The following is a 26,785-nucleotide window of genomic DNA, read 5'->3' as shown; positions in this document are numbered from 1 at the left end:
ATTAACGCAACACTGTGTTGATGGTGCTGTTGCCAGCGTGTGAATTGCATGGGGTGTATCATTATACACAGAGTATAGGACAGATAGATAACGGGATGTGAGGTTCTGATTCATAGTGGTTGTTTTATAATGAAGTGTTTGCATCCTCCCCACTGCTCTGCTCAAAATCCTCTCGGCTACCGGCGGGGGAAGGGAGCGGTGAAAGAGTACACGAAAGTGAAAGTATTGCCAGATTCTATAAAACAACGAAACCCGAGCCTACAGTCACACGAACAAGGTTATATTCTGCGATCCTTCGTCGTGCTGTAGTGCGGGCTTCATATAACGCTATATTGTGCAAATACATACAATATTGGGTGTTCGGAAGAAGACTTTAACAGCACATTATTGTCGGTTCGTGATAGTTTATCAATCACAAGGGACGGTAAGTGTGCATTGTTTCTGTTTATTTATCTGTTTGGTTGTTTGTTTAACTATTTTGTCGCCTTTTTTCTGTTATACGTTTTCTTTGTTGCCTTTATTTCAGAATTTGCACTCATGGTGCTCGGACACGCCCAACCAACCTGCCAGGCAACAATATTTCCATGACCCTATATATGTAGAATTATAACTTTGCTTCAGAAAATACTACTATTATGGCTTCTGGCCGACTTTTGCGATGTCGTTTTGTAGTTTCTATGACTACATGAGATGTTAAATAAAAGAGCTAAATGATATTCATCTTGTTGTTTTTTTAAATGGTCTCAGTCCTAAACTTCCATGTGATTCAAAACCTTTTCCCAAGTGTATAGCTGTAGGCTATTTTAAGCGCCGTGGTTCATAGACACATCCCTTCAGATTGCTGACAGTAAACACGTGCATTCTGAATGCGCCTTGCTATTATTTGATCACACTCGCCCGCCACCAAAGTGACGACTTATAGAATAATTCATAGTGTGGTATATATTGTGAAACTTTAGGGTTCTTTTAAAGTTTTTAAAAGTCTTCTAAAAAAATACATAAAATTGCTATGCCTTTTTTCCAGCTTTTTGGTGTAAAATATGAAATGCGAAAGCTCAAATCATTGTGTGAAAGGAGGTGTTTGACAGCGCCTGGATACACAGTCATTGTTATGTTAACATATTGAATTACACACCGCTTTGGAGTTTTCCCATATGCTTAATGAAAAGCTGACAAAGTGAAAAACGTGATATTTCTAAATCTAACATGAAATACTACTGTTCTACTATTACTTGCAATATCATTTAGTAGTTTATTTTCATTACATTATGGTGCATTAAATACATAAATATATATAAACAGTAGCCTACTATTAATATCCCTGTAAAAACCAACCCCATAATACAATGGAGAGTCTTCTGCTGTTTCTGGCGGTTCTTTTTACGAGAGTGGAAGAAAAAGCGAGCGGCAGTTTGTGGAGTTTCTATATTACTAATATTACCCTGCCAGCAGGAAACCCCCAAACTAGCGCTGCCATTTTACACCAGGGCTGAACAAACAGGACCTCTCACATGTTACCGACCTGCACAGAAAGGGTAAGTATTTATAGGAAGAACTTGTTTTGTGCAGCTATTGCACTTTTTAAACGAGGGGAAACGCCAGTGAAACCAGCCGACTGAGTGCCAGTTAAAATCCTATCGATACAACAGCATATATATGACCAAATAACAACAAGGCGCATTAAGAATGCACGTGTTTACTGTCAGCAATCTGAAGGGATGTGTCTATGGACCACGGCGCTTAAAATAGCCTACAGCTATACATAGGTTTTGAATCAACTAGAATCTTAAAAAAAAACAACTATATGGACATCATTTAGATCTTTTGTTTAACATCTCATGTAAAGAAACTACAAAACGACATCGCAAAAGTCTGCCAGAAGCAATAATAGTAGTATTTTCTGAAGCAAAGTTAGTTCATTCTATATATAGGGTGATGGAAATATTTTTGCCATGGCACGTGTATTTGCACACTATATAGTGTTATATGAAACCTGCACTACAGCACGACGAAGGATCGCAGAATATAACTTTGTTCGTGTGACTGTAGGCTCGGGTTTTGATGTTTCGTAGAATCTGGCAATACTTTCGCTTTCGTGTTCTCTTTCACCGCTCCCTTCCGCCGCTGGTAGCCGAGAGGATGTTGAGCAGAGCAGTGGGGAGGATGCAAACGCTTCAATATAAAACAACCACTATGAATCAGAACCTCACATCCCGTTATCTATCTGTCCTATACTCTGTGTATAATGATACACCCCATGCAATTCACACGCTGGCAACAGCACCATCAACACAGTGTTGTGTTAATAGACTAACAAATATGTGTATTATAGATTATACGTTACATGAGTTGAGAGGAAGGAGCGAGCGGAGAGTGTCACTATAATGAACGAGAAGTTATATGCTAATAAGAAAACCGACGTTTTGAGACACTCCCGAAAAGAACAAAACCTTTCACTGGAGGCTGAGGCAACGAGAAGAACGAGAGGGGGAGAGAGAGAGAGAGGAGAGAGAGAGGAGAGAGAGAGAGGGGAGAGGGGGAGAGAGAGAGAGGGGGGAGAGAGGGGGAGAGAGAGAGAGAGAGGAGAGAGAGAGAGGGGAGAGAGGAGAGAGAGAGAGAGAGAGAGAGAGAGGGGGGGGACAGTTTGTGATAGTTGAACTGAAATACTCATTTCTAAACCGCCAATGAGATGCATGTTGAATATATTATTGGTGTTCTGAAACAGACAGAGATTTATTTATTTTTTGTCACTAACCAGGTCCGGTTTCTGTGCAACTTGCCACCCTGTATAAAGTGAAAGTCTATGGCGACAGGACGCCAATCAGGTAATTATTATTATTATTATTATTATTATTATTATTATTATTGGGTCATTCCACCAAAGCGGTATGATTTGGACTTTGACATTTTTATTTTTAACTCCCCACGACATGAAGGACATGTCTAACCTCCAAGAAAACATATTTTCCCATCTCAGGCATCAAAGCCCTATTATTATCAGCCATTTTCTTGTGATATGGACACCATTTGTCTTCAACCCCGTTATGGACACTATGGAAGTTGTCTGAATATGATTTTAAAAGATTCTTATAATAAAATCAACATTTTCTTATTAATCATATGTCCCTGAAATGAATTCAATAATTGCAAAAATAAAATTCATATAAAATCTGACACTTTTGCTATACTAAAGCCTCAAATTCACACTTTGTGTGTCAGCGGCCTCATCATTTTTTATCAAAAGTATGGTTTCACTTCAGAATTTGAACTAAAATCAACAAACATTGAATTCATATTCCATAACCCTTCCAACATTTTATCACAAAATTGTCATGTAACCGGGTTGAGACTAGGGTAACGGGGTTGAAGATGGTAACGGGGTTGAAGAGACAAATAGGGCTTCCATATAAATTGGTTTTGTTTACTCTCAAATTCACTCAAAGATGTTCTATAAACATTGTATTTCTTATATATATATAACCATGTAATGAGGACAATAGAAAGATCAATTTGAATTAAACTGAGTTTTATTAACCCAACTGCAGTAAAAAAAAAAACATAGCAGACATTAATAACAGGTCAACAATTTAGAACAGGTCATCAGAATCATAAAAACATTGTCTGCACATGGACATGGAGACACTCAGGAGCACTATGGTGCTGGTCTCACAGGTAGGTACATACTTTTGGTGTGTGTGTGCCTTGCTTCATGGCGTCATCCCGAAAGTCTGTCCCACGCCTCTTTCAAGATCTCTACGTGGCATGATGTCATAGGCTGTGGGGGTGGAATGATTTCAAGGACATCATCAAACAGGTACCAGAGGATGTCATCATGAACAGGCCAGAAGAATCTGTTTGATCCAACGCGATGCATACACTTTACTTGGACATGCATTTCATCTGTGTTAAGGATGATGCCTGGATATAGGTCTTCATCGTATCTGAGCATACACCACTGCCCAAGCAGCCCTGGACTTCCCCACTGGATTTCCTTCACTGGTTGTGGCTTTCCTTCACTGGCTGTCTGTGGCGCAGCAGTTGGAACCTTCCTGCTGAAACTGAAATGCTGTGTGTTGACGCACTTGCAGTCGAGTTGCTTCTGTGTTGACCACATGCAGCTGACATCACAATATAGCAGCTCTCTTGGAGCAAGAGTAATCACCTGGTGGATCCTCATTGTTGATGGCACTGCTGGTATCTGGGTTGGCATCTCCAATGCGTTCTCTACGTTTTCACTCTTCACAAAGAACAATTTCACTGTTGTGTTTGTCTCAGTCAGGGCCTTGATGAGCTCCTGTGCATCAGGGATATCACGGCCCTTAGCCACCAACATGTCAGCTGTTCTTTTTAAGGTTCCCCCGACACCATCAGGAGCCCCTTGGCCGTGACTTGACTTGAAAAAATTCCAATGCCAGCCTTGAAGCCTCTTCTGTCCAATTCCGTGCTGAAAAGGAAGAAGTTGTCTCTTTGCTTGTATTGTGTACAGGGGCCATCACTAAAAAAGTGCAGCACAGTCACTTGCGGATGTGTGGCCTGAAGGTAATCCAGCACCTGATTGAGGTGTTGCCATATTGCTGGAGGGCCTTTGTGCCTGGAGGGGGAGATGGTGCTGAAGCATATGGGCTCTGGTTTTTCACCTACGTACAACACCACCGTATGCAGAGTGGCCTGCTGGTGTGAGGCCCAAAGCGGACAGCTTGTATCTCAGAGCTGTATTTACAGGTGTAGTTTTCTGAAAAGTCTACATAGATCAAGGCCTCATCCATTGACATGCATTCCTTCAGCTCTCTGCAGTAAGCATACTGCTGTTTAATGTTGAACAAGTGTCTTTTAAACCTGTGCAAGTAGGTGTTGAGTAACAGGGTTGAGTGTGACGCGGTTGAGTTTTTTGGCTCAAAATGGCCACTGCTTCTCATGTGGTGAAGAACAGGAGACCACATGGCATGCATGAAATTTAAGAAATTGCATATATTTTTGCAATAAAAAAGATAGTTTTGATAAGTAATAGTTTTCTATCTCTATTTCATGTAACAGAGTTGAGTTGTTGAGCTCGACGGCCCCAATCTAACAATAAAAATCTATGAAATATAGATATAAAATAATGTGATAACGTGCCTGTCTTTGCACCATGTTGTTCAGAAGACTTGTATGATGTAGCTTCCAGTTGAAGATGTCACGTAAGGATAAGTTCACTATTTTTATGGGGGGAGATTGGTTGGTGTAACGGGGTTGAGGGTAGACTGAGGTACGCAACTAAATATTGTGATTTTAATCAATAATCATGCATTTATTTGGAAAAAATACATTCTCAGCAAAAGAGCACAAATAGATGTTTAGATCAATGGCAAAATGTATGCATTATTTGGCATTTTTATTAGTCATATTTTAAGTACAGATTCAGTGAAGGCCACGGAGGACATGACAAAAAGCTTGGTGTCAGTTGAAAACAAGATATTTTCTGATATTAAAGATGAAAGTAATGTAATATTTCTTACACTTCATTACAGGGGACAGTTCAATTTATATAAAAAAGCTTTTAAAATTAGATTTTGGTGACCCAATACTTAAAATATACTTAAAAAGGTCAGAGGGACTCAAATCGTACCGGTTTCATGGAATGACCCTATTATTATTATTAGCATGCTTTTGATTCAGCTTGTATTGTGCCATTGTTCTGTCTGCTCGGATGTAACCTGGTTTCTGTTTTGAAAAATGGTCTGAACCATGTACAGAACTTTCAATTAGGTTTCTCCGCGGTATGTGGGATTTTCTCTAGCAGCGACAAACGGAGTATAAAACAATGACAGGATTTGCAGAACAATCACTTCACACCGGCGCAATACCGCTTTGTATCATGAGGCTAACAGAGTCACCATTGGGAATAGTAACGGGATCTTGAAAACCAAAATCAAAGAACAACACAAGCAAATCGAGTGCGTGAATAATTCCCATACATGAAAACAGAATCCATTATACTACTCCGCGCTACAATATCAATACACAAATGAAACAACGCGAGTGTAGAATTTTAAACACCCAATAAGAATGTAAAGCAAAGAGAAGAACCCGAATTTAAATGTGACTCTGGCTGTAAAATACATCGACGGAAGCGACTCCCAGCCATTATCACGACTGACCTAAAATATAAATACATACATGTATCTGATCATGTATATTATGGCAGTAATATATTTTTAATGTTTAATTTTAGTCGTCGCCAATAGTTTTTAACCCGGTTTTCTCCCAAATTTGGAATGCCCAATTATAATTTGTATCCTGGTTCACTGCTGTAACCCGCCTGCCTCACGGGAAACAGAAGCTGAAACACGAGTCCTCTGAAACGTGTTCCTGCCAAGCCGTCATTTTTCGCACTGCGGATCCACAGCGAAGCCACCAGACCTATAGTGCCGGAGGACAACACAGATCTGAAAGGCTGCACTGCGGACCCGCAGGCGTCCTGTCAGCCACAGGGGTCGCTGGTGCGCGGTGAACCATGGATTGCCCTGCCGGCCTAAGCCCTCCCTACCCGGGCGGCGCTCGGCCAGTTGTGCGCCGCCCCCTAGGACCCCCCCGGTCATGGTCGGCAATGACATAGCCTGGATTTGAACCTACGATCTCCAGAGGGCGGTTTTTCAAAACGTTTAATCTGGATAACAGTGATCCGGATTTTGTTTTCCGATATTTTGTGTTCCAGATTTCTTTTATCTAGATCGTTTTGATTTGTTTTTTCATTCATTGCTGGATTGCTTGTATCCACATTATAAATGATGCTTCCGAAGTTCGATTTGTTTTTAAAGGAATCTCAATCACAAAATCTAAGATTACAAAATCCGGATCACTTAAGGTTTTGAAAAACACACACAGCGCGCTTCACAGGTTTGTTGATTTATCTGTTTTGGTGATTTTACTGGCAGTAATCCTCTGGTGTGCTTGTTGTAAAGGTATTGTATGATTTCTATATTCTTATGATTTATATTCTGTGCGCTGCTAGAGAGTTTAGAGGAGGAAAGGGATAATGTACCGAATTAACATGAAAAATAAATACACGAATACATAAATTAATACATAAACAAATCTATGAATAAATACATACATGTCTGTATATTTATTTATTTCGACATGTATTTATTTGTTTATTTATTTATGCATTCATTTATTTATTTTTCATTTTGGCATAAAATATCATACATAACCCAAACTATAATTTAATACAGTGTACGTTTTGCTCCATTAAAAATAGGAGCTCTCTAACTTACTTTGTTTTCTCTCTGTCTCTGTCCCTGTACTTTATTTTATCATTGTGTTCTATTAAATGTATCTTCTCTTGTTTCTCCGTATCTCATGAAACACGCGGCTGTTTTGTCAGAGTTTCCCTGAATATCTAACGTGTCTCCCGACAGTCCGAAACTCGCTGGCTCCGTCTGTTTGAACCCGACTCTTAACCCGAACGCTGTTTCCATCATAAAATGAAAAACCTTTCTGCTGTTTTCTGACAGGTGGAATGGGTGTTATTTACATAAAGGCGGCGGAACAACTAATCAGTATTTAAATGAGAAACCTCTATGTTAATGACAGCTTTTACGTCATTTCAGGATTTCAGTCACCTGACAGGTGGGATCGAAAGGTGTAAAGGCGGAGCGTGTTTAAGGAGACACTGAGAAACAAGAGGAGATACATTTCACAGAACACAATAATAAAGCAAAGTACAGCAGGGCAGAGAAAAAATATATACTGTATTAAATTATAGTTTGTATTTATTTATGTGTTGGTTTATTTATTTTTCATGTTATTTCGGTAGCCGCTTCATTTCTGTAACATTCCTCATACTGTCAGAATCGTGGTTTTGAGACTGTTCTCATCCTTCCTGGCTATTTCTTATGTTTGCTCGGAACTTGACAAACAGTCGGAAAACTGAAACTCCGCCACAAAAGCCCGCGCGACGGTCTGAAAAGCTTTGATATTCAAGCAAGTAAGTGGAAAGACAGTGGCGAGCATGCGCAGTACAAAAAGAAGCAAAAACTGACGAGAAGCAAAAAATGAGTGAACACCGGAACACAAACCTGTCCTTGTTTTCTGTTTTGGCTCGTTTAAAAAAAGAGACCAAGAGACTGGAAAAAGTTAAGTGTATAAATAATCTGCAGACAGAAAGTTTCCATTTCAATCTCCCTTTATCAGAAACCCTAGCAGTTCTAATTCTAAATGCTCTGCAGTTTGTTTGGAGAATATTAAAGATTTACAAACACACGTCTCTGTTGTGATTGAACTACATTTAAAACTGAAATGAGGGAATGCTGTACCGCTAATGAAATGCAAAATCATCCATTGGAGAACGTGTTTGAGCATTTGGACCATTTTTGGTCTTCTAAGTATATTAATAATGTAACTAATGCAATGAAATCTAGTCATATCACTCTTCATTATAAATCTCAACTGTTCCAAACTAGTAAAACTAACCAAGCTGTCTTTGTTTGTGTCTTTTAGAAAAGGAGGATCTTCAGAAAAATTATGGCAAGATTAATCCATTTATCTCAATATTCTTTTTCTTAAATATTGTATTGAATTACATGAGTTCATGAGCTAAAATACAGACTAAACTTTTCATTGTTTTCTGTTTTAGGCAGTTTAAAAGGAGAGAAAGAGACACTGGGAAAAGGTAAGTGTATAAATAATCTGCAGAAAGAAAGTTTCCATTTCAACCTCCCTTTATCAGAAACCCTAGCAGTTCTAATTCTAAATGTTCTGCAGTTTGTTTGGAGTATATTAAAGAGTTACAAACACACGAATTAACTTCTTTAAACAAAATGTAAATACATAAAAAACACCAGAACACGAATTACCAGAGAGAAAAAAAAAGACTCGTGTCTCTTTAGCTAGGCTTTGGCTGTGTGTGGCGTGACAGTGCAGATTAGACAACCACGAGCTGATCATGCGATCGTCACCCGAAGAATCATAGAACACAAAAGAAATCGCGGAAACAAAAAGGAAACAGTGGTCAAGACTTGATATGATTTGGCCACGAAATGCTCGCCCTGTTCCGGAGTCGCGGGGGAAGGAAACGTAACGCTCCAGACACCGCAGCACCGCACGCATGCATACGCAAACACACACACACACACACGCACACACACACGCACACACACACACACACACACACACACACGCACACACACACACACACACACACACACACACACGCACACACACACACACACACGCACACACACACACACACACACACACACACACACACGCACACACACACACACACACACACACACACACACACACACGCACACACACACACACACACACACACACACACACACACACACACACAGAGCAACCTGAAAATTAGCTTCTCCGGTCCATTTGAACGGAAGTGTCTTTTATCTCCGCTTCTATATCCAGCTTCCATAGACTTGCATCATAGAGGCGCAATGTGATTCTGTATTAACTCGCATCCCTTCATCCAGAGCCTCTCTCACCCAGCACACACAGCGCGCTTTCACAGGTTTGCTCATTTATGGATTTCTCCTCTTTCTTGTGTTACAGAAGACTCTTCTAAATTGGGTTTCTGCGTTGCGGTAGTTGTGGGGATTTTAGGGGCAGTAATCCTCTGTTTTGCTTGTTATACAGGTAATGTATTCTTTCTATATTCTTATGATTTATATTCTGTCATGACTGTGTCCTCACCATGAGTAGCTCAATGCGCTGCTGGAGAGTTTAGAGGAGGAAAGGGATAATGTGCCGAATTAACATGAAAAATAATTACACGAATACATAAATTAATACATAAACAAATCTATAAATAAATACATACATGTCTGTATATTTATTTATTTCGACATGTATTTATTTGTTTATTTATTTATGCATTCATTTATTTATTTTTCATTTTGGCATAAAATATCATCCATAACCAAAACTATAATTTAATACAGTGTACGTTTGGCTACATTAAAATAGGAGTTCTCTAACTTTATTTGGTTTTCTCTCTGTCCTGAGGTACTTTATTTTATCATTGTGTTTGTATTAAATGTATCTTCTCTTGTTTCTCCGTATCTCATGAAACTCGCGGCTGTTTTGTCAGAGTTTCTCTGAATATCTAACGTGTCTCCCGACAGTCCGAAACTCACTGGCTCCGTCTGTTTGAACCCGACTCTTAACCCGAACGCTGTTTCCCTCATAAAATGAAAAACTTTTCTGCTGTTTTCCGACAGGTGGAATGGGTGTTATTTAAATAAAGGCGGCGGAACAACTAATCAGTATTTAAATGAGAAACCTCTATGTTAATGACAGCTTTTACGTCATTTCAGGATTTCAGTCACCTGACAGGTGGGATTGAAAGGTGTAAAGGCGGAGCGTGTTTAAGGAGACTCTGAGAAACAAGAGGAGATACATTTCACAGAACACAATAATAAAGCAAAGTACATCAGGACATATAGAAAAAATATATACTGTATTAAATTATAGTTTGTATTTATTTATTTATAAATTTGTTCATTTATTTATGTGTTCGTTTATTTATTTTTCATGTTATTTCGGTAGCCCCTTCATTTGCATAACATTCCTCATACTGTCAGAATCGTGGTTTTGAGACTGTTCTCATCCTTCCTGGCCATTTCTTATGTTTGCTCGGAAATTGACAAACAGTCGGAAAACTGAAACTCCGCCACAAAAGCCCGCCCGACGGTCTGAAAAGCTTTGATAATCAAGCAAGTAAGTGGAAAGACAGTGGCGAGCATGCGCAGTAGAAAAAGAAGCAAAAACTGACGAGAAGCAACGATTGAGTGAACACCGGAACACAAACCTGTCCTTGTTTTCTGTTTTGGCTCGTTTAAAAAAAGAGACCAAGAGACTGGAAAAAGGTAAGTGTATAAATAATCTGCAGAAAAAAAGTGTAAGAAAAATGATGGAATACTGTATCACTAATGAAATTACGACAAATGCTTTGGGCACCTCCCATATTTGGTCTTCTAAGTATATTAATAATGTAACTAATGCAATGAAAGCTAGTCACATCACTCTTAATGATTAATCTCAACTGTTCCGAACTAGTAAAACTAACCAAGCTGTCTTTGTTTGTGTCTTTTAGAAAATGGGGGTCTTGTGGAGCAAAATGGCAAGATTAATACATTCATCTCATTCTTTTTATTAAATTACTTAAATTATTGTATTCATGAGCCAGAACACAAACTAAACTTTTCACTCTGTTCTGTTTTAGACATTTTAAAAAGGGAGAATGAGAGACTGGGAAAAGGTAAGTGTATAAATAATCTGCAGACAGAAAGTTTCCATTTCAATCTCCCTTTATCAGAAACCCTAGCAGTTCTAATTCTAAATGCTCTGCAGTTTGTTTGGAGAATATTAAAGAGTTACAAACACACGTCTCTGTTGTGATTGAACTAAATTTAGAACTCAAAATGAGGGAATGCTGTATCACTAATGAAATGTTTTCTGTGTTTCATACCTAGATTGCGAAGAACTTCAACAGGACCGGAGTAAGAATATTAATTTTATTTTTTAATAATCTCCTCTTTCTTTCCTCAGTTCTTCACATTGATGGGACAGTAGTACCTAGAAGTATAATAATATGAACCATTGGGTTCCTGTTAGTATTATTTTCTCATTATGAATAATAGCATCGCTGGTTCTCTGTGTGTGTGTTGAATTGCATGAGTTAATGAACCAGAACAGAAGGTAAACTTTTCACTCTTTTCTGTTTTAGATCATTTAAAAAGCGAGAAGAATAAACTGGGAAAAGGTAAGTGTATAATAATTTGCAGAAAGAAAGTAACAGAAATGATGGAATGCTGTATCACTAATGAAATTACGACAAAATAATGCATTGGGCACCTCCCATATTTGGTCTTCAAAGTATATTAATAATGTAACTAAAGCAGTGAAATCTAGTCACATCACCCTTAATGATGAATCTCAACTCTTCCAAACTAGTAAAACTAACATAACTGTCTTTGTTTGTGTCTTTTAGAAAAGGAGGATCTAAAAAGAGAGAACGAGAGACTGGGAAAAGGTAAGTGTATAAATAAATAATTTGCAGAAAGAAAGTTTAACAAAAATGATGGAATGCTGTATCTCTAATAAAATTACAACAAAAGAATGCATTGGAAACACCTATATTTGGGCTTTACGTATATTACTAATGTAACCAATGCAATGAAATCTAGTCATATAACCCTTAATGATGAATCTCAACTGTTCTAAACTAGTAAAACTAACCAAGCTGTCTTTGTTTGTGTCTTTTAGAAAAGGAGGATCTCCAGAAGAATTATGGCAAGATTAATACATTCATCTCAATATTCTTTTTATTAAACTATTGTATTGAATCACATGAGTTCATGAGCTAAAATACAAACTAAACTTTTCACTCTTTTCTGTTTTAGACAGTTTAAAAATTGTGAAGGATGAACTGGGAAAACGTAAGTGTATAAATAATCTGCAGAAAGAAATTCCATTTCAATCTCCCTTTATCATAAACCCTAGCAGTTCTAATTCTAAATGCTCTGCAGTGTGTTTGGAGAATATTAGAGAGTTACAAACACACGTCTCTGTTGCGATTGAACTACATTTAAAACTGAAATGAGGGAATGGTGTACCTCTTATGAAATAAGGCAAAATCATCCATTGGACAATGCGATTGAGCTTTTGGGACCATTTATGGTCTTCTAAGTATATTAATAATGTAACTAATGCAATGAAATCTAGTCATATCACCCTTAATGATGAATCTCAACTGTTCTAAACTAGCAAAACTAACCAAGCTGTCTTTGTTTGTGTCTTTTAGAAAATGGGGGTCTTGTGGAGCAAAATGGCAAGATTAATACATTCATCTCATTCTTTTTATTAAATTACTTAAATTATTGTATTCATGAGCCAGAACACAAACTAAACTTTTCACTCTGTTCTGTTTTAGACATTTTAAAAAGGGAGAATGAGAGACTGGGAAAAGGTAAGTGTATAAATAATCTGCAGACAGAAAGTTTCCATTTCAATCTCCCTTTATCAGAAACCCTAGCAGTTCTAATTCTAAATGCTCTGCAGTTTGTTTGGAGAATATTAAAGACTTACAAACACACATCTCTGTTGTGATTGAACTAAATTTAGAACTCAAAATGAGGGAATGCTGTATCACTAATGAAATGTTTTCTGTGTTTCATACCTAGATTGCGAAGAACTTCAACAGGACCGGAGTAAGAATATTAATTTTATTTTTTAATAATCTCCGCTTTCTTTCCTCAGTTCTTCACATTGATGGGACAGTAGTACCTAGAAGTATAAAAATATGAACCATTGGATTCCTGTTTGTATTATTTTCTCATTATGAATAATAGCATCGCTGGTTCTCTGTGTGTGTTGAATTGCATGAGTTAATGAACCAGAACAGAAGGTAAACTTTTCACTCTTTTCTGTTTTAGATAATTTAAAAAGCGAGAAGAATAAACTGGGAAAAGGTAAGTGTATAATAATTTGCAGAAAGAAAGTAACAAAAATGATGGAATGCTGTATCGCTAATAAAATTACAACAAAAGAATGCATTGGAAACACCTATATTTGGGCTTTACGTATATTACTAATGTAACCAATGCAATGAAATCTAGTCATATAACCCTTAATGATGAATCTCAACTGTTCTAAACTAGTAAAACTAACCAAGCTGTCTTTGTTTGTGTCTTTTAGAAAAGGAGGATCTCCAGAAGAATTATGGCAAGATTAATACATTCATCTCAATATTCTTTTTATTAAACTATTGTATTGAATCACATGAGTTCATGAGCTAAAATACAAACTAAACTTTTCACTCTTTTCTGTTTTAGACATTTTAGAAAGGGAGAAAGAGAGTCTGGGAAAAGGTAAGTGTATAAATAATCTGCAGACATAAAGTTTCCATTTCAATCTCCCTTTGTCAGAAACCCTAGCAGTTCTAATTCTAAATGCTCTGCAGTTTGTTTGGAGAATATTAGAGTTACAAACACACGTCTCTGTGATTGAACTACATTTAAAACTGAAATGAGGGAATGCTGTACCGCAAAAGAAATGGAGGCAATATCGTCCATTGGAGAACGTGTTTGAGCATTGGGACCATTTTTGGTCTTAAGTATATTAATAATGTAACTAATGCAATGAAATCTAGTCATATCACTGTTAATGATTAATCTCAACTGTTCCAAACTAGTAAAACTAACATAGCTGTCTTTGTTTGTGTCTTTTAGAAAATGAGGCTCTTCAGAAGAATTATGGCAAGATTAATACATTCATCTCAATATTCTTTTTATTAAATATTGTATTGAATTACATGTGTTCATGAGTTAAAATACAGACTAAATTTTTCATTGTTTTCTGTTTTAGGCAGTTTAAAAACAGAGAAAGAGACACTGGGAAAAGGTAAGTGTATAAATAAATCATTTGAAGAAATAAAGTTTAACAAAAATGATGGAATGCTGTATCGCTAATTAAATTACAATTAAAGAATGCATTGGGCAACGCCTATGTTTGGTCTTCTAAGTATATTAATAATGTAACTAATGCAATGAAATCTAGTCATATCACTGTTAATGATTAATCTCAACTGTTCCAAACTAGTAAAACTAACATAGCTGTCTTTGTTTGTGTCTTTTAGAAAATGAGGCTCTTCAGAAGAATTATGGCAAGATTAATACATTCATCTCAATATTCTTTTTATTAAATATTGTATTGAATTACATGTGTTCATGAGTTAAAATACAGACTAAATTTTTCATTGTTTTCTGTTTTAGGCAGTTTAAAAACAGAGAAAGAGACACTGGGAAAAGGTAAGTGTATAAATAAATCATTTGAAGAAATAAAGTTTAACAAAAATGATGGAATGCTGTATCGCTAATTAAATTACAATAAAAGAATGCATTGGGCAACGCCTATGTTTGGTCTTCTAAGTATATTAATAATGTAACTAATGCAATGAAATCTAGTCATATCACCCTTAATGATGAATCTCAACTGTTAGGAGGCTGTGTGGTCCAGTGGTTAAAGAAAAGGGCTTGTAACCAGGAGGTCCCCGGTTCAAATTCCACCTCAGCCACTGACTCATTGTGTGACCCTGAGCAAGTCACTTAACCTCCTTGTGCTCCGTCTTTTGGGTGAGACGTAGTTGTAAGTGACTCTGCAGCTGATGCATAGTTCACACACCCTACTCTCTGTCAGTCGCCTTGGATAAAGGCGTCTGCTAAATAAACAAATAACTGTTCTAAACTAGTAAAACTAACCAAGTTGTCTTTGTTTGTGTCTTTTAGAAAAGGAGGCTCTTCAGAAGAATTATGGCAAGATTAATACATTCATCTCAATATTCTTTTTATTAAATTACTTAAATTACACTATGTAACACAATTGTTGTTCCTTGGTAGTAAGTGTTATTTCCTAATTGCTTATGCCTCAAAAGTATAGAAAATGGCTATTATTCCCCACAAACTTTGCTTTTGTGACCAGGAGTGATATTTTGAAATTGATCTATTTCCAATGAGAAAACGGGCGAATTTGTGTCTTTTCGTTCACATAAAGTCAGAAAAAAACAACATATGACTCCAAATTAGCATGTATTTATACTAAAGTAATACAAAAATGACCACAAAAGATTTAGAAGTGAGTAGTTTTTCGAGATTTACAATTATACTGTAAATCACTTTCACGAATCAGCCCCCAAATATAGTCTCCCATCATGTTCTCGTTATACTGTCCTTCATTGACAGCTCATCCAGGAGTCTCAAAGCCGTGCTGCTCCATAATGGTAACAAGTACCCGTCTCTTCCCCTGGCTCACTCGTTGCACCTCAAAGAGGATTACAACAGCATCAAGACCTTGCTGGACGCCTTGAAGTATGATGAGTACGGCTGGGACCCCCGGAAGGTGCTGATGCCACCACTGCACATCAAATTGGGCCTTATGAAACTATTTGTCAGAGCTCTAGATAAGGAGTCGGCAACCTTCAAGTACCTTCAAGACTTCTTCCCTAAGCTGTCTGAGGCAAAGGTCAAAGCCGGTGTCTTCGTCAGACCACACATAAAGAAGATCCTGGAGTGCAATGAATTCCCCAAGAAGCTCACTAGTAAGGAGAAAGCGGCTTGGAACAGCTTTGTCGCAGTGGTTCGGAGCTTCCTGGGCAATCACAAGGCCAAAAACTATGTGGAGCTGGTTGAGACTCTGGTGAAGAACTACGGCACAATGGGCTGTAGGATGTCCCTCAAAGTCCATATCCTTGATGCTCATCTTGATAAATTCAAGGATAACATGGGAGCGTACTCGGAGGAGCAAGGCGAGCGCTTCCACCAGGATATACTGGACTTTGAACGCCGCTACCAAGGACAGTGTAACGAGAACATGATGGGAGACTACATTTGGGGGCTGATTCGTGAAAGTGCTTTACAGTATAATCGTAAATCTCGAAAAACTACTCACTATTAAATCTTTTGTAGTCATTTTTGTTTTACTTTAGTATAAATACATGTTAATTTGGATTCATATGTTGTTTTTTTCAGACATTATATGAACGAAAAGACACAAATTCACCCGTTTTCTCACTGGAAATATGTACATTTCAAAATATCACTGTCCTCGTCACAAAAGCAAAGTTTTTTGGGAATAGCTATTTTCTATAATTGAGGCATAAGCAATTAGGAAATAACACTTACTACCCAGGAACCAAAACAACAAAAAAATTTGTTACACGGTGTTATAAGCCAGAACACAAACTAAACTTTTCACTCTATTCTTTTGTAGAAATTATAAAAAGCGAGAATGAGAGACTGGGAAAAGGTAAGTGTTTTAATAATCTGCAGACAGAAAGTTTCCATTTCAATGTCCCTTTATCAGAAACCCTAGCAGTTCTAATTCTAAATGCTCTGCAGTCTGTTTGGAGAATATTAGAGAGTTACAAACACATGTCTCTGTTGTGATTGAACTACATTTAAAACTGAAATGAGGGAATGCTGTACCACTAATGAAATGAAAAATCATCCATTGGAGAACGTGTTTGAGCATTGGGACCATTTTTGGTCTTCTAAGTATATTAATAATGTAACTAATGCAATGAAATCTAGTCATATCACTCTTCATGATAAATCTCAACTGTTCCAAACTAGTAAAACTAACCAAGCTGTCTTTGTTTGTGTCTTTTAGAAAAGGAGGATCTTCAGAAGAATTATGGCAAGATTAATGCATTTATCTCAATATTCTTTTTCTTAAATATTGTATTGAATTACATGAGTTCATGAGCTAAAATACCGACTAAACTTTACATTGTTTTCTGTTTTAGGCAGTTTAAAAAGAGAGAATGAGAGACTGGAAAAAGGTAAGTGTATAAATCAATCATTTGAAGAAAGAAAGTTTAACAAAAATGATGGAATGCTGTATCGCTAATTAAATTACAACAAAAGAATGCATTGGGCAACACCGATGTTTGGTCTTCTAAGTATATTAATAATGTAACTAATGCAATGAAATCTAGTCATATCACCCTTAATGATGAATCTCAATTGTTAGGAGGCTGTGTGGTCCAGTGGTTAAAGAAAAGGGCTTGTAACCAGGAGGTCCCCGGTTCCAATCCCACCTCAGCCACTGACTCATTGTGTGACCCTGAGCAAGTCACTTAACCTCCTTGTGCTCTGTCTTTTGGGTGAGAGGTAGTTGTAAGTGACTGTGACAGGATTAGCAGAGGGTGAGACTCGGAGACAGTTTTAAAGTTCAAAATAAAGCTTTTTAATAAACAATAATACAAAATAAATAGGCACAAGGGCCAAACAAAAAGGTTTCAAAAACACAAAACAATCAACACAAAACAAAACTTACAAAATAAAGCTTCCAGGCTGGGCGTTGCCTTCACTGGTTTCAATAACACAGCACAAAGAAAAACACTCTTCTTCTCCTTCCAGAACTCTCTCTTCAAATGGGAGGCTGAGGCCTCCTTTTATGCCAGGTGGCTATGTCCATAATTGAATAATTAATTGACTGATTGCTCCCACCTGAAGTAATCAATCTGGGCAGGGAGGAGAATTTAACTCCTTCCCTGCCAGTATTTCTAAGGGCAGAGCCCTGCTCTGCCACACACCTCCCTCCACGTACAAAGTACGGAGGCCGCAATCGGCCAAACTCCCCCCCCCCCCTTTGAACCCAAGTCCTCCCCCCAAGAGTCCCCTATGTCCCTTGGGTGGGCTATTTCAGCGGGCGGTGGTGGGCGGGGTTGATGCCGGATTCCCCAAGCTTCCTTCAATAACGGGGGCCCCGGACCTTCAAAGTACATGAACGCTGGTAGGGAACCTGCACCCTCCAGCAAGAGCAGCGATGGTGGCACCTCTAGTGGCGGAGGCGGGGACGGCGGCCCGTCTCCCTCTGGTGGCGGAGGCGGGGACGGCGGCCCGTCTCCCTGTGGTGGCGGAGGCGGGGACGGCGGCCCGTCTCCCTCTGGTGGCGGAGGTGGGAACAACAGCTCTACTCCCTCTGCTGGCGGAGGCGGGAACGACGGCTCGTCTCCCTCTGCTGGCGGAGGCGGGAACAACAGCTTGTCTCCCTCTGCTGGCGGAGGCGGGAACAGCAACTCTGGTCCTTCTGGCGGCACTGGACCCTCTGGACCCCCTGGCAATGCGGGACCCCCTGGCCCCTCTTGCGACGCTGGACCCTCTGCACCCCCTGGCGGCGCAGACAGGCGGGCAACCTCAGGCGATGCGGACAGGCAGGCAACCCCAGGCGATGGAGGGAGAGACAGCTCCGGCTGTTCCCCCTCTGCTGGCGGTGGAGGTGGGAACAGCCTGTATTCTTCCCCTGCGGGTCCCTTCAGCCCTGGGCCTATGGGCTTCCCCTTCTCGGGCCGTGGACACACCGACTCCTCCTGCTCGGGCTCCTCCCTCTCGGGCTGTGGACGTTCGGGCTCCTCCCTCTCGGGCTGTGGACGTTCGGGCTCCTCCCTCTCGGGCTGTGGACGTTCGGGCTCCTCCCTCTCGGGCTGTGGACGTTCGGGCTCCCCCTCTCTGGGCGATGGCAGCGGCTCCCCCTCTCTGGGCGACGGCAGCGGCCCCCATTCTGGCTCTCGGGACGGCGGCTCCTCCCCTTCTGGCTCTCGGGTCGGCGGCTCCTCCCCTTCTGGCTCTCGGGTCGGCGGCTCCTCCCCTTTTGGCTCTCGGGACGGCGGCTCCTCCCCTTCTGGCTCTCGGGACGGCGGCTCCTCCCCTCCTCCCACCTTCCCGCACCAAGAGCAACAGGGAAAAAGGCTGGCTGGGTCCTCCAGCTGGGGTGGCTGTTGTTGCAGCAGCTTACATTTCTTCGGCTGCTGCATCTCCTGCCTTTGCCGCTGTCTGCTCTTCTTCCCCATTTTTTTTCAAAAAAAAAAAACTCACAAAATTCAAAAAACAAACAAAAAAATACTGCCCTGAGCCTCCAGGTGGCGTTATCTCACTTCTGAGCACCAAATGTGACAGGATTAGCAGAGGGAAGGCTAGGTCTTTGAAGTATATTAATAATGTAACTAATACAATGAAATCTAGTCATATCACAGTTAATGATGAATCTCAACTGTTAGGAGGCTGTGTGGTCCTGTGGCTAAAGAAAAGGGCTTGTAATCAGGAGGTCCCCAGTTCAAATCCCACCTCAGCCTTTGACTCATTGTGTGACCCTGAGCAAATCACTTCACCTCCTTGTGCTCCGTCTTTTGGGTGAGACGTAGTTGTAAGTGACTGCAGCTGATGCATAGTTCACACACCCTAGTCTCTGTCAGTCGCCTTGGATAAAGGCGTCTGCTAAATAAACAAATAAATGTTCTAAACTAGTAAAACTAACCAAGCTGTCTTTGTTTGTGTCTTTTAGAAAAGGAGGATCTTCAGAAGAATTATGGCAAGATTAATACATTCATCTCAATATTCTTTTTATTGAATTACTTAAATTATAAGCCAGAACACAAACTAAACTTTTCACTCTATTCTGTTGTAGAAATTTTAAAAAGAGAGAAAGAGACACTGGGAAAAGGTAAGTGTATAAATAATCTGCAGACAGAAAGTTTCCATTTCAATCTCCCTTTATCAGAAACCCTAGCAGTTCTAATTCTAAATGCTCTGCAGTTTGTTTGGAGAATATTAAAGAGTTACAAACACACAAATGAACTTCTTTAAACAAAATGTAAATACATTTACTTTACCAGAACACGAATAACCAGAGAGAGAAAAAAAGACTCGTGTCTCTTTAGCTAGCCTGCAGCTGTGTGTGGCGTGACAGTGCAGATTAGACAACCACGAGCTGATCATGCGATCGTCACCCGAAGAATCATAGAACACAAAAGAAATCGCGGAAACAAAAAGGAAACAGTGGTCAAGACTTGATATGATTTGGCCACAAAATGCTCGCTCCAGACCACGCAGCACCGCACACACACACACACACACACACACACACACAATCACACGCACACGCACACGCACACGCACACGCACACGCACACGCACACACGCACAGAGGAACCTGAAAATTAGCTTCTCCGGTCCATTTGAACGGAAGTGTCTTTTATCTCCGTTTCTATATCCAGCTTCCATAGACTTGCATCATAGAGGCGCAATGTGATTCTGTATTAACTCGCATCCCTTCATCCAGAGCCTCTCTCACCCAGCACACACAGCGCGCTTTCACAGGTTTGTTCATTTATGGATTTCTCCTCTTTCTTGTGTTACAGAAGCCTCTTCTGAAGTGGGTTTCTACGTTGCCGTAGCTGCTGCCGTGTGGATTTTTGTTTGTTTTGCTTGTCATACAGGTAATGTATTCTTTCTATATTCTTATGATTTATATTCTGTCATGACTGTGTCCTCACCATGAGTAGCTCAATGCGCTGCTAGAGAGTTTAGAGGAGGAAAGGGATAATGTACCGAATTAACATGAAAAATAAATACACAAATACATAAATTAATACATAAACAAATCTAGAAATAAATACATACATGTCTGTATATTTATTTATTTCGACATGTATTTATTTGTTTATTTATTTATGCATTAATTTATTTATTTTTCATTTCGGCATAAAATATCATCCATAACCAAAACTATAATTTAATACAGTGTACGTTTGGCTACATTAAAATAGGAGTTCTCTAACTTTATTTTGTTTTCTCTCTGTCCTGAGGTACTTTATTTTATCATTGTGTTCTAGTAAATGTATCTTCTCTTGTTTCTCCGTATCTCATGAAACACGCGGCTGTTTTGTCAGAGTGGCCCTGAGTATATAAGGTCTCGGAACAACTAATCAGTATTTAAATGAGAAACCTCTATGTTAATGACAGCTTTTACGTCATTTCACGATTTCAGTGAACGGACAGGTTTGATCGAAAGGTATTAAAGGCGGGAAAAAAAACAAAACAGCCGCGTGTTTCAGGAGATACGGAGAAACAAGACAAGATACATTTCACACAACACAATAATAAAGCAAAGTACATCAGGACAGAGAAAAATATATATACTGTATTAAATTATAGTTTGTATTTATTTATTTATAAATTTGTTCATTTATTTATGTGTTCGTTTATTTATTTTCATGTTATTTCGGTAGCCGCTTCATTTCCGTAACATTCCTCATACTGTCAGAATCGTGGTTTTGCGACTGTTCTCATCCTTCCTGGTCATTTCTTATGTTTGCTCGGAACTTGAAAAACAGTCAGAAAACTGAAACTCCGCCACAAAAGCCCGCCCGACGATCTGAAAAGCTTCGATATTCAAGCAAGTAAGTGGAAAGACAGTGGCGAGCATGCGCAGTACAAAAAGAAGCAAAAACTGATGAGAAGCAAAAATTGAGTGAACACCGGAACACAAACCTGTACCTGTTTTCTGTTTTAGCCCGTGTGAAAAGAGAGACCAAGAAACTGACAAGAGGTAAGTGTAATTAATTTGCAGAAAGAAAGTGTAACAAAAATGATGGAATGCTGTATCGCTAATGAAATTATGACAAAGTAATGCATTGGGCACCTCCCATATTTGGTTTTCTAAGCATATTAATAATGTAACTAATGCAATGAAATCTAGTCATATCACTCTTCATGATAAATCTCAACTGTTCTAAACTAGTAAAACTAACCAAGCTGTCTTTGTTTGTGTCTTCTAGAAAAGGAGGGTCTTCTGGAGCAAAATGGCAAGATTAATACATTCATCTCATTATTCATTTTATTAAATTATTGTATTCATGAGCCAGAACACAAACTAAACTTTTAATTTTTTTCTGTTTTAGACATTTTAAAAAGGGATGATGAGAGACTGGGAAAATTTAAGTGTATAAATCATTTGAAAAAAGTTTAACAAAAATGATGAAATGTTGTACTGCTGATGAAATTATGACAAAATAATGCATTGGGCACGTCTCATATTTGGTTTTCTAAGCATATTAATAATGTAACTAATGCAATGAAATCTAGTCACATCACCCTTAATAATGAATCTCAACTGTTTCAAACTAGTAAAACTAACCAAGCTGTCTTTGTTTGTGTCTTTTAGAAAATGGGGGTCTTCTCGAGCAAAATGGCAAGATTAATACATTCATCTCATTCTTTTTATTAAATTACTTAAATTATTGTATTCATGAGCCAGAACACAAACTAAACTTTTCACTCTATTCTGTTGTAGAAAGTTTAAAAAGAGAGAAAGAGACACTGGGAAAAGGTAAGTGTATAAATAATCTGCAGACAGAAAGTTTCCATTTCAATCTCCCTTTATCAGAAACCCTAGCAGTTCTAATTCTAAATGCTATGCAGTTTGTTTGGAGGATATTAGATTGTTACAAACACACGTCTCTGTTGTGATTGAACTACATTTAAAACTGAAATGAGGGAATGCTGTACCGCTAATGAAATGAAGGCAAAATCATCCATTGGACAATGCGATTGAGCTTTTTCACCATTTTTTGTCTTCTACGTATATTAATAATGTAACTAATGCAATGAAATCTAGTAATATCACCCTTAATGATGAATCTCAACTGTTCTAAACTAGTAAAACTAACCAAGCTGTCTTTGTTTGTGTCTCTTAGAAAAGGAGGATCTTCAGAAGAATTATGGCAAGATTAATACATTCATCTCAATATTATTTTTTATTAAACTATTGTATTGAATCACATGAGTTCATGAGCTAAAATACAAACTAAACTTTTCACTCTTTTCTGTTTTAGACAGTTTAAAAATTGTGAAGGATGAACTGGGAAAACGTAAGTGTATAAATAATCTGCAGACAGAAAGTTTCCATTTCAATCTCCCTTTATCAGAAACCCTAGCAGTTCTAATTCTAAATGCTCTGCAGTTTGTTTGGAGAATATTAGAGTTACAAACACACGTCTCTGTTGCGATTGAACTACATTTAAATCTGAAATGAGGGAATGCTGTACCGCTAATGAAGTGAAGGCAAAATCATCCATTGGACAATGCGATTGAGCTTTTGGGACCATTTATGGTCTTCTAAGTATATTAAAAATGTATCCAATACAATGAAATCTAGTCATATCACTCTTCATGATGAATCTCAACTGTTCTAAACTAGTAAAACTAACCAAGCTGTCTTTGTTTGTGTCTTTTAGAAAATGGGGGTCTTCTGGAGCAAAATGGCAAGATTAATACATTCATCTCATTCTTTTTATTAAATTACTTAAATTATTGTATTCATGAGCAAGAACACAAACTAAACTTTCATTTTTCTGTTTTAGACATTTTAAAAAGGGAGAAAGAGAGTCTGGTAAAAGGTAAGTGTATATATAATCTGCAGAAAGAAAGTTTCAATTTCAATCTCCCTTTATCAGAAACCCTAGCAGTTCTAATTCTAAATGCTGTGCAGTTTGTTTGGAGAATATTAAAGAGTTACAAACACATGTCTCTTTTGTGATTGAACTAATTTTAGAACTCAAAATGAGGGAATGCTGTATCACTAATGAAATGGTTTCTGTGTTTCATACCTAGATTGCGAAGAACTTCAACAGGACCGGAGTAAGAATATTATTTTTATTTTTTAATAATCCCCTCTTTCTTACCTCAGTTCTTCACATTGATGAGACAGTAGTATCTTGAAGTATAATAATATGAACCATTGGATTCCTGTTAGTATTATTTTCTCATTATGAATAATAGCATCGCTGGTTCTCTGTGTGTGTGTTGAATTGCATGAGTTAATGAACCAGAACAGAAGGTAAACTTTTCACTCTTTTCTGTTTTAGATATTTTAAAAAGTGAGAAGAATAAACTGGGAAAAGGTAAGTGTATAATAATTTGCAGAAAGAAAGTAACAAAAATGATGGAATGCTGTATCACTAATGAAATTACGACAAGTCTTCTAAGTATATTAATAATGTAATTAATGCAGTGAAATCTAGTCACATAACCCTTAATGATGAATCTCAACTCTTCCAAACTAGTAAAACTAACATAACTGTCTTTGTTTGTGTCTTTTAGAAAATGGGGGTCTTCTGGATCAAAATGGCAAGATTAATACATTCATCTCATTATTCTTTTTATTAAATTAAACCATTGTATTGCATCACATGAGTTCATGAGCAGAAATACAAACTCAACTTTTCATTTTCTATCTTTTAGAGACTTTAAAACAGGAGAAAGAGAAGGTTGAAGCAGGTAAGATCATTATAAATCATAGAAATGCAGTCTGAACAATTTCAAATGCAATTGATCAGAAATACGTTATTATTTTAATAAAGTAACACTGAAAAACAATTGTAGGGAGAATAATTAAATAGTTCAGAACTCTGTTGTTGTTTCATTACATTTAAACCTGAAATGAGGGGAATGCTTCTCTACTTAATGAAATGGTTTCTGTGTGTTTCATTCCTAGATTTTGAAGAACTTCGAAGGAAAACCAGTAAGAATATGTGTTGTGATTTATATCAATGATTTCTGTCTTTCTATGTCATATAAGTGAATTCAACATGTATGGGGTGTGTCTATCTCTAAGTGCAGTTTTAAGCTTCTGAAATTCAATCTCTTCAATCTGTTTTAAACAGAGACTCCCTACAAACAAAGTCATACATTCTTCTTAATTACAAAAATAAAGATAGTTCTCGAAAAAAACTATGAAACAGAAGTGTTTTTTAGAATTGTGTTCTCTGCACGGGATGACCTCATTTGAGATAGTAAGCTGTGCTTTCATTGGTTCACTTCAATATTAATAAACTCCTGGCCTCTCTCTCTTTTATTATTTTTTCATTATAAATAATAAATAATCTTTCAAAACTGGTTCATTGGGTGTATTGGAAAAAGCAGCTGCTATCGATGTCAGGTTTAATTGATTAGTTGAGATGTGTAAATTATTTAATGGGGGGATCAAACCCTCTGTACCAAGATGTGTGCAGATTAGAAGAGTCCCATTAAGGGTGTGTTTGGACACTAATTATAATTTATAGTGGCAATTTCCTCCCACCCTTACATATTTTCTCTTCTCTCAAACAGACACATGTGGCTATGTCCTTGACAGAGGTATAACATTTTAATCTGCATTAATAAACTTACAGTAATCAGAATCCACAGATTCATTCTCTTACACTTGATTCATTCTTCTCTTCTTTTATTTCAGAATGGAAACCAATAACTGAAGCTTGTGGTAAGTTTGCATTGAATAAATCACTTTTTCAAAATTCTCATTGAACACAATTAGTTTTAAATGTTTAAAAAATATTAAATGTAGCATCGCTTGCAATTTCTAATGTAATATATAGAAGAAAAAAATAATATTAAATGTTTGTTTCCAGTTACAATAGCATTAAAATCTGTCTAAATACAGTTGTTATGATCAAAGAATGAGTGTTGTTCATAATCGTGAGACAGAAAGCAGCAATAATCAAGTTCCCTGCTTTTCCTGTGATTCTCAATAACACACTCTTCTCATTCCTTTACCCCAGTCAATGTGACTCTAGACCCCAACACAGCCGGCCCCCGCCTCACAGTCTCTGAAGACGGCTCACGAGTGAGATTCACAGGGGAGAGATCAGCAGAGTGGCCCAGTGTGCTGGGCAGGGAGGGGTTCACCTCAGGGAGCCACTACTGGGAGGTGGAGGTGGGGGAGAAGGGCTACTGGGTCCTGGGGGTCTCCACACACCCTCATGAGAAGAGCATACCTGAGAAACCAGAGAAGGGCTACTGGCTTGTGAGGCTGGTTAAAGGGAAGACCTGTACAGCTCTGAGCCAGTCAAGGGATCAGATCTTAAATCTGGGGAAGATCTGCAAAGTGTGGGGGGTGTATCTAGATAAGGAGAGAGGGAGGTTGTCTTTTTACAATGCAGAGACCAGATTTCACATCCATACTTTAGAATGCTCATTCCCTGGGCAGGTCTACCCCATTTTCAGCCCAGGGTCACACGATAAAGGACCCTTGATAATCAATACAAAAGTGAAGAATGTGTAGTCCTGACAAGTAGCCTGCTACACTATATAATATAACACATAGTTATGTGCTGTGGATTCTAATTGAAGGACATGGATATTTTAACAACACATTGACACCACGATTTTATTTCAAATATTTAGACTCATATTTCCTCAATCAGATATCCTGCTTGCATATTCATATTAGATTTGCTGGTTTAAGAGTGGTATTGGTTTGTATAGAAAAGCCACATGGATGAATGCTCGCTTTTCCATGTAGTTGATATTTACACTGAAGATGGAATATCACCTGAATACTGTTGCTGGCTGAGATTAATGTTCTGGCTTGTGCTATATTGATGCTAATCTTCTTTTACATTTTTTTTCAATGTATTATTTTACCAACTTTAATAAAAATATATATA

General features: G+C 38.2%; 1 protein-coding gene across 1 annotated transcript; it reads left to right on the top strand.

The window, feature by feature from the left end:
- Positions 1-26,785, top strand: LOC117398804 (nuclear factor 7, ovary-like). Its single transcript, XM_059012313.1, has 27 exons — positions 1-424; positions 2,759-2,825; positions 8,482-8,508; positions 8,618-8,653; positions 14,232-14,258; positions 14,368-14,403; positions 14,639-14,665; positions 14,775-14,810; positions 15,288-15,314; positions 16,768-16,803; positions 20,699-20,776; positions 21,853-21,888; positions 22,118-22,144; positions 22,504-22,530; positions 22,633-22,668; positions 23,036-23,062; positions 23,174-23,209; positions 23,576-23,602; positions 23,702-23,737; positions 23,952-23,978; positions 24,206-24,241; positions 24,441-24,467; positions 24,582-24,617; positions 24,835-24,861; positions 25,449-25,475; positions 25,573-25,599; positions 25,898-26,785. Exons 2-27 carry the CDS (start codon positions 2,804-2,806, stop codon positions 26,398-26,400), a joined length of 1,314 nt encoding a protein of 437 aa, XP_058868296.1. The 5' UTR covers positions 1-424; positions 2,759-2,803; the 3' UTR covers positions 26,401-26,785.

This window comes from Acipenser ruthenus, chromosome 44 (genome assembly GCF_902713425.1).
Source record: "Acipenser ruthenus chromosome 44, fAciRut3.2 maternal haplotype, whole genome shotgun sequence".
Classification (NCBI taxonomy): Eukaryota; Metazoa; Chordata; class Actinopteri; order Acipenseriformes; family Acipenseridae; genus Acipenser; species Acipenser ruthenus.
This window is presented reverse-complemented; position numbering and strand designations above follow the sequence as displayed.

What these genes read in the sequence shown, in the direction of transcription:
- LOC117398804 (XM_059012313.1), top strand. Translation starts at nt 2,804, where the DNA reads ATGGCGACAGGACGCCAATCAG. An exon ending in GAAAGAGACACTGGGAAAAG is followed by an intron (nt 8,654 to 14,231) that starts GTAAGTGTATAA and finishes TGTGTCTTTTAG; the next exon opens with AAAATGAGGCTCTTCAGAAG. An exon ending in GAAGAATAAACTGGGAAAAG is followed by an intron (nt 24,242 to 24,440) that starts GTAAGTGTATAA and finishes TGTGTCTTTTAG; the next exon opens with AAAATGGGGGTCTTCTGGAT.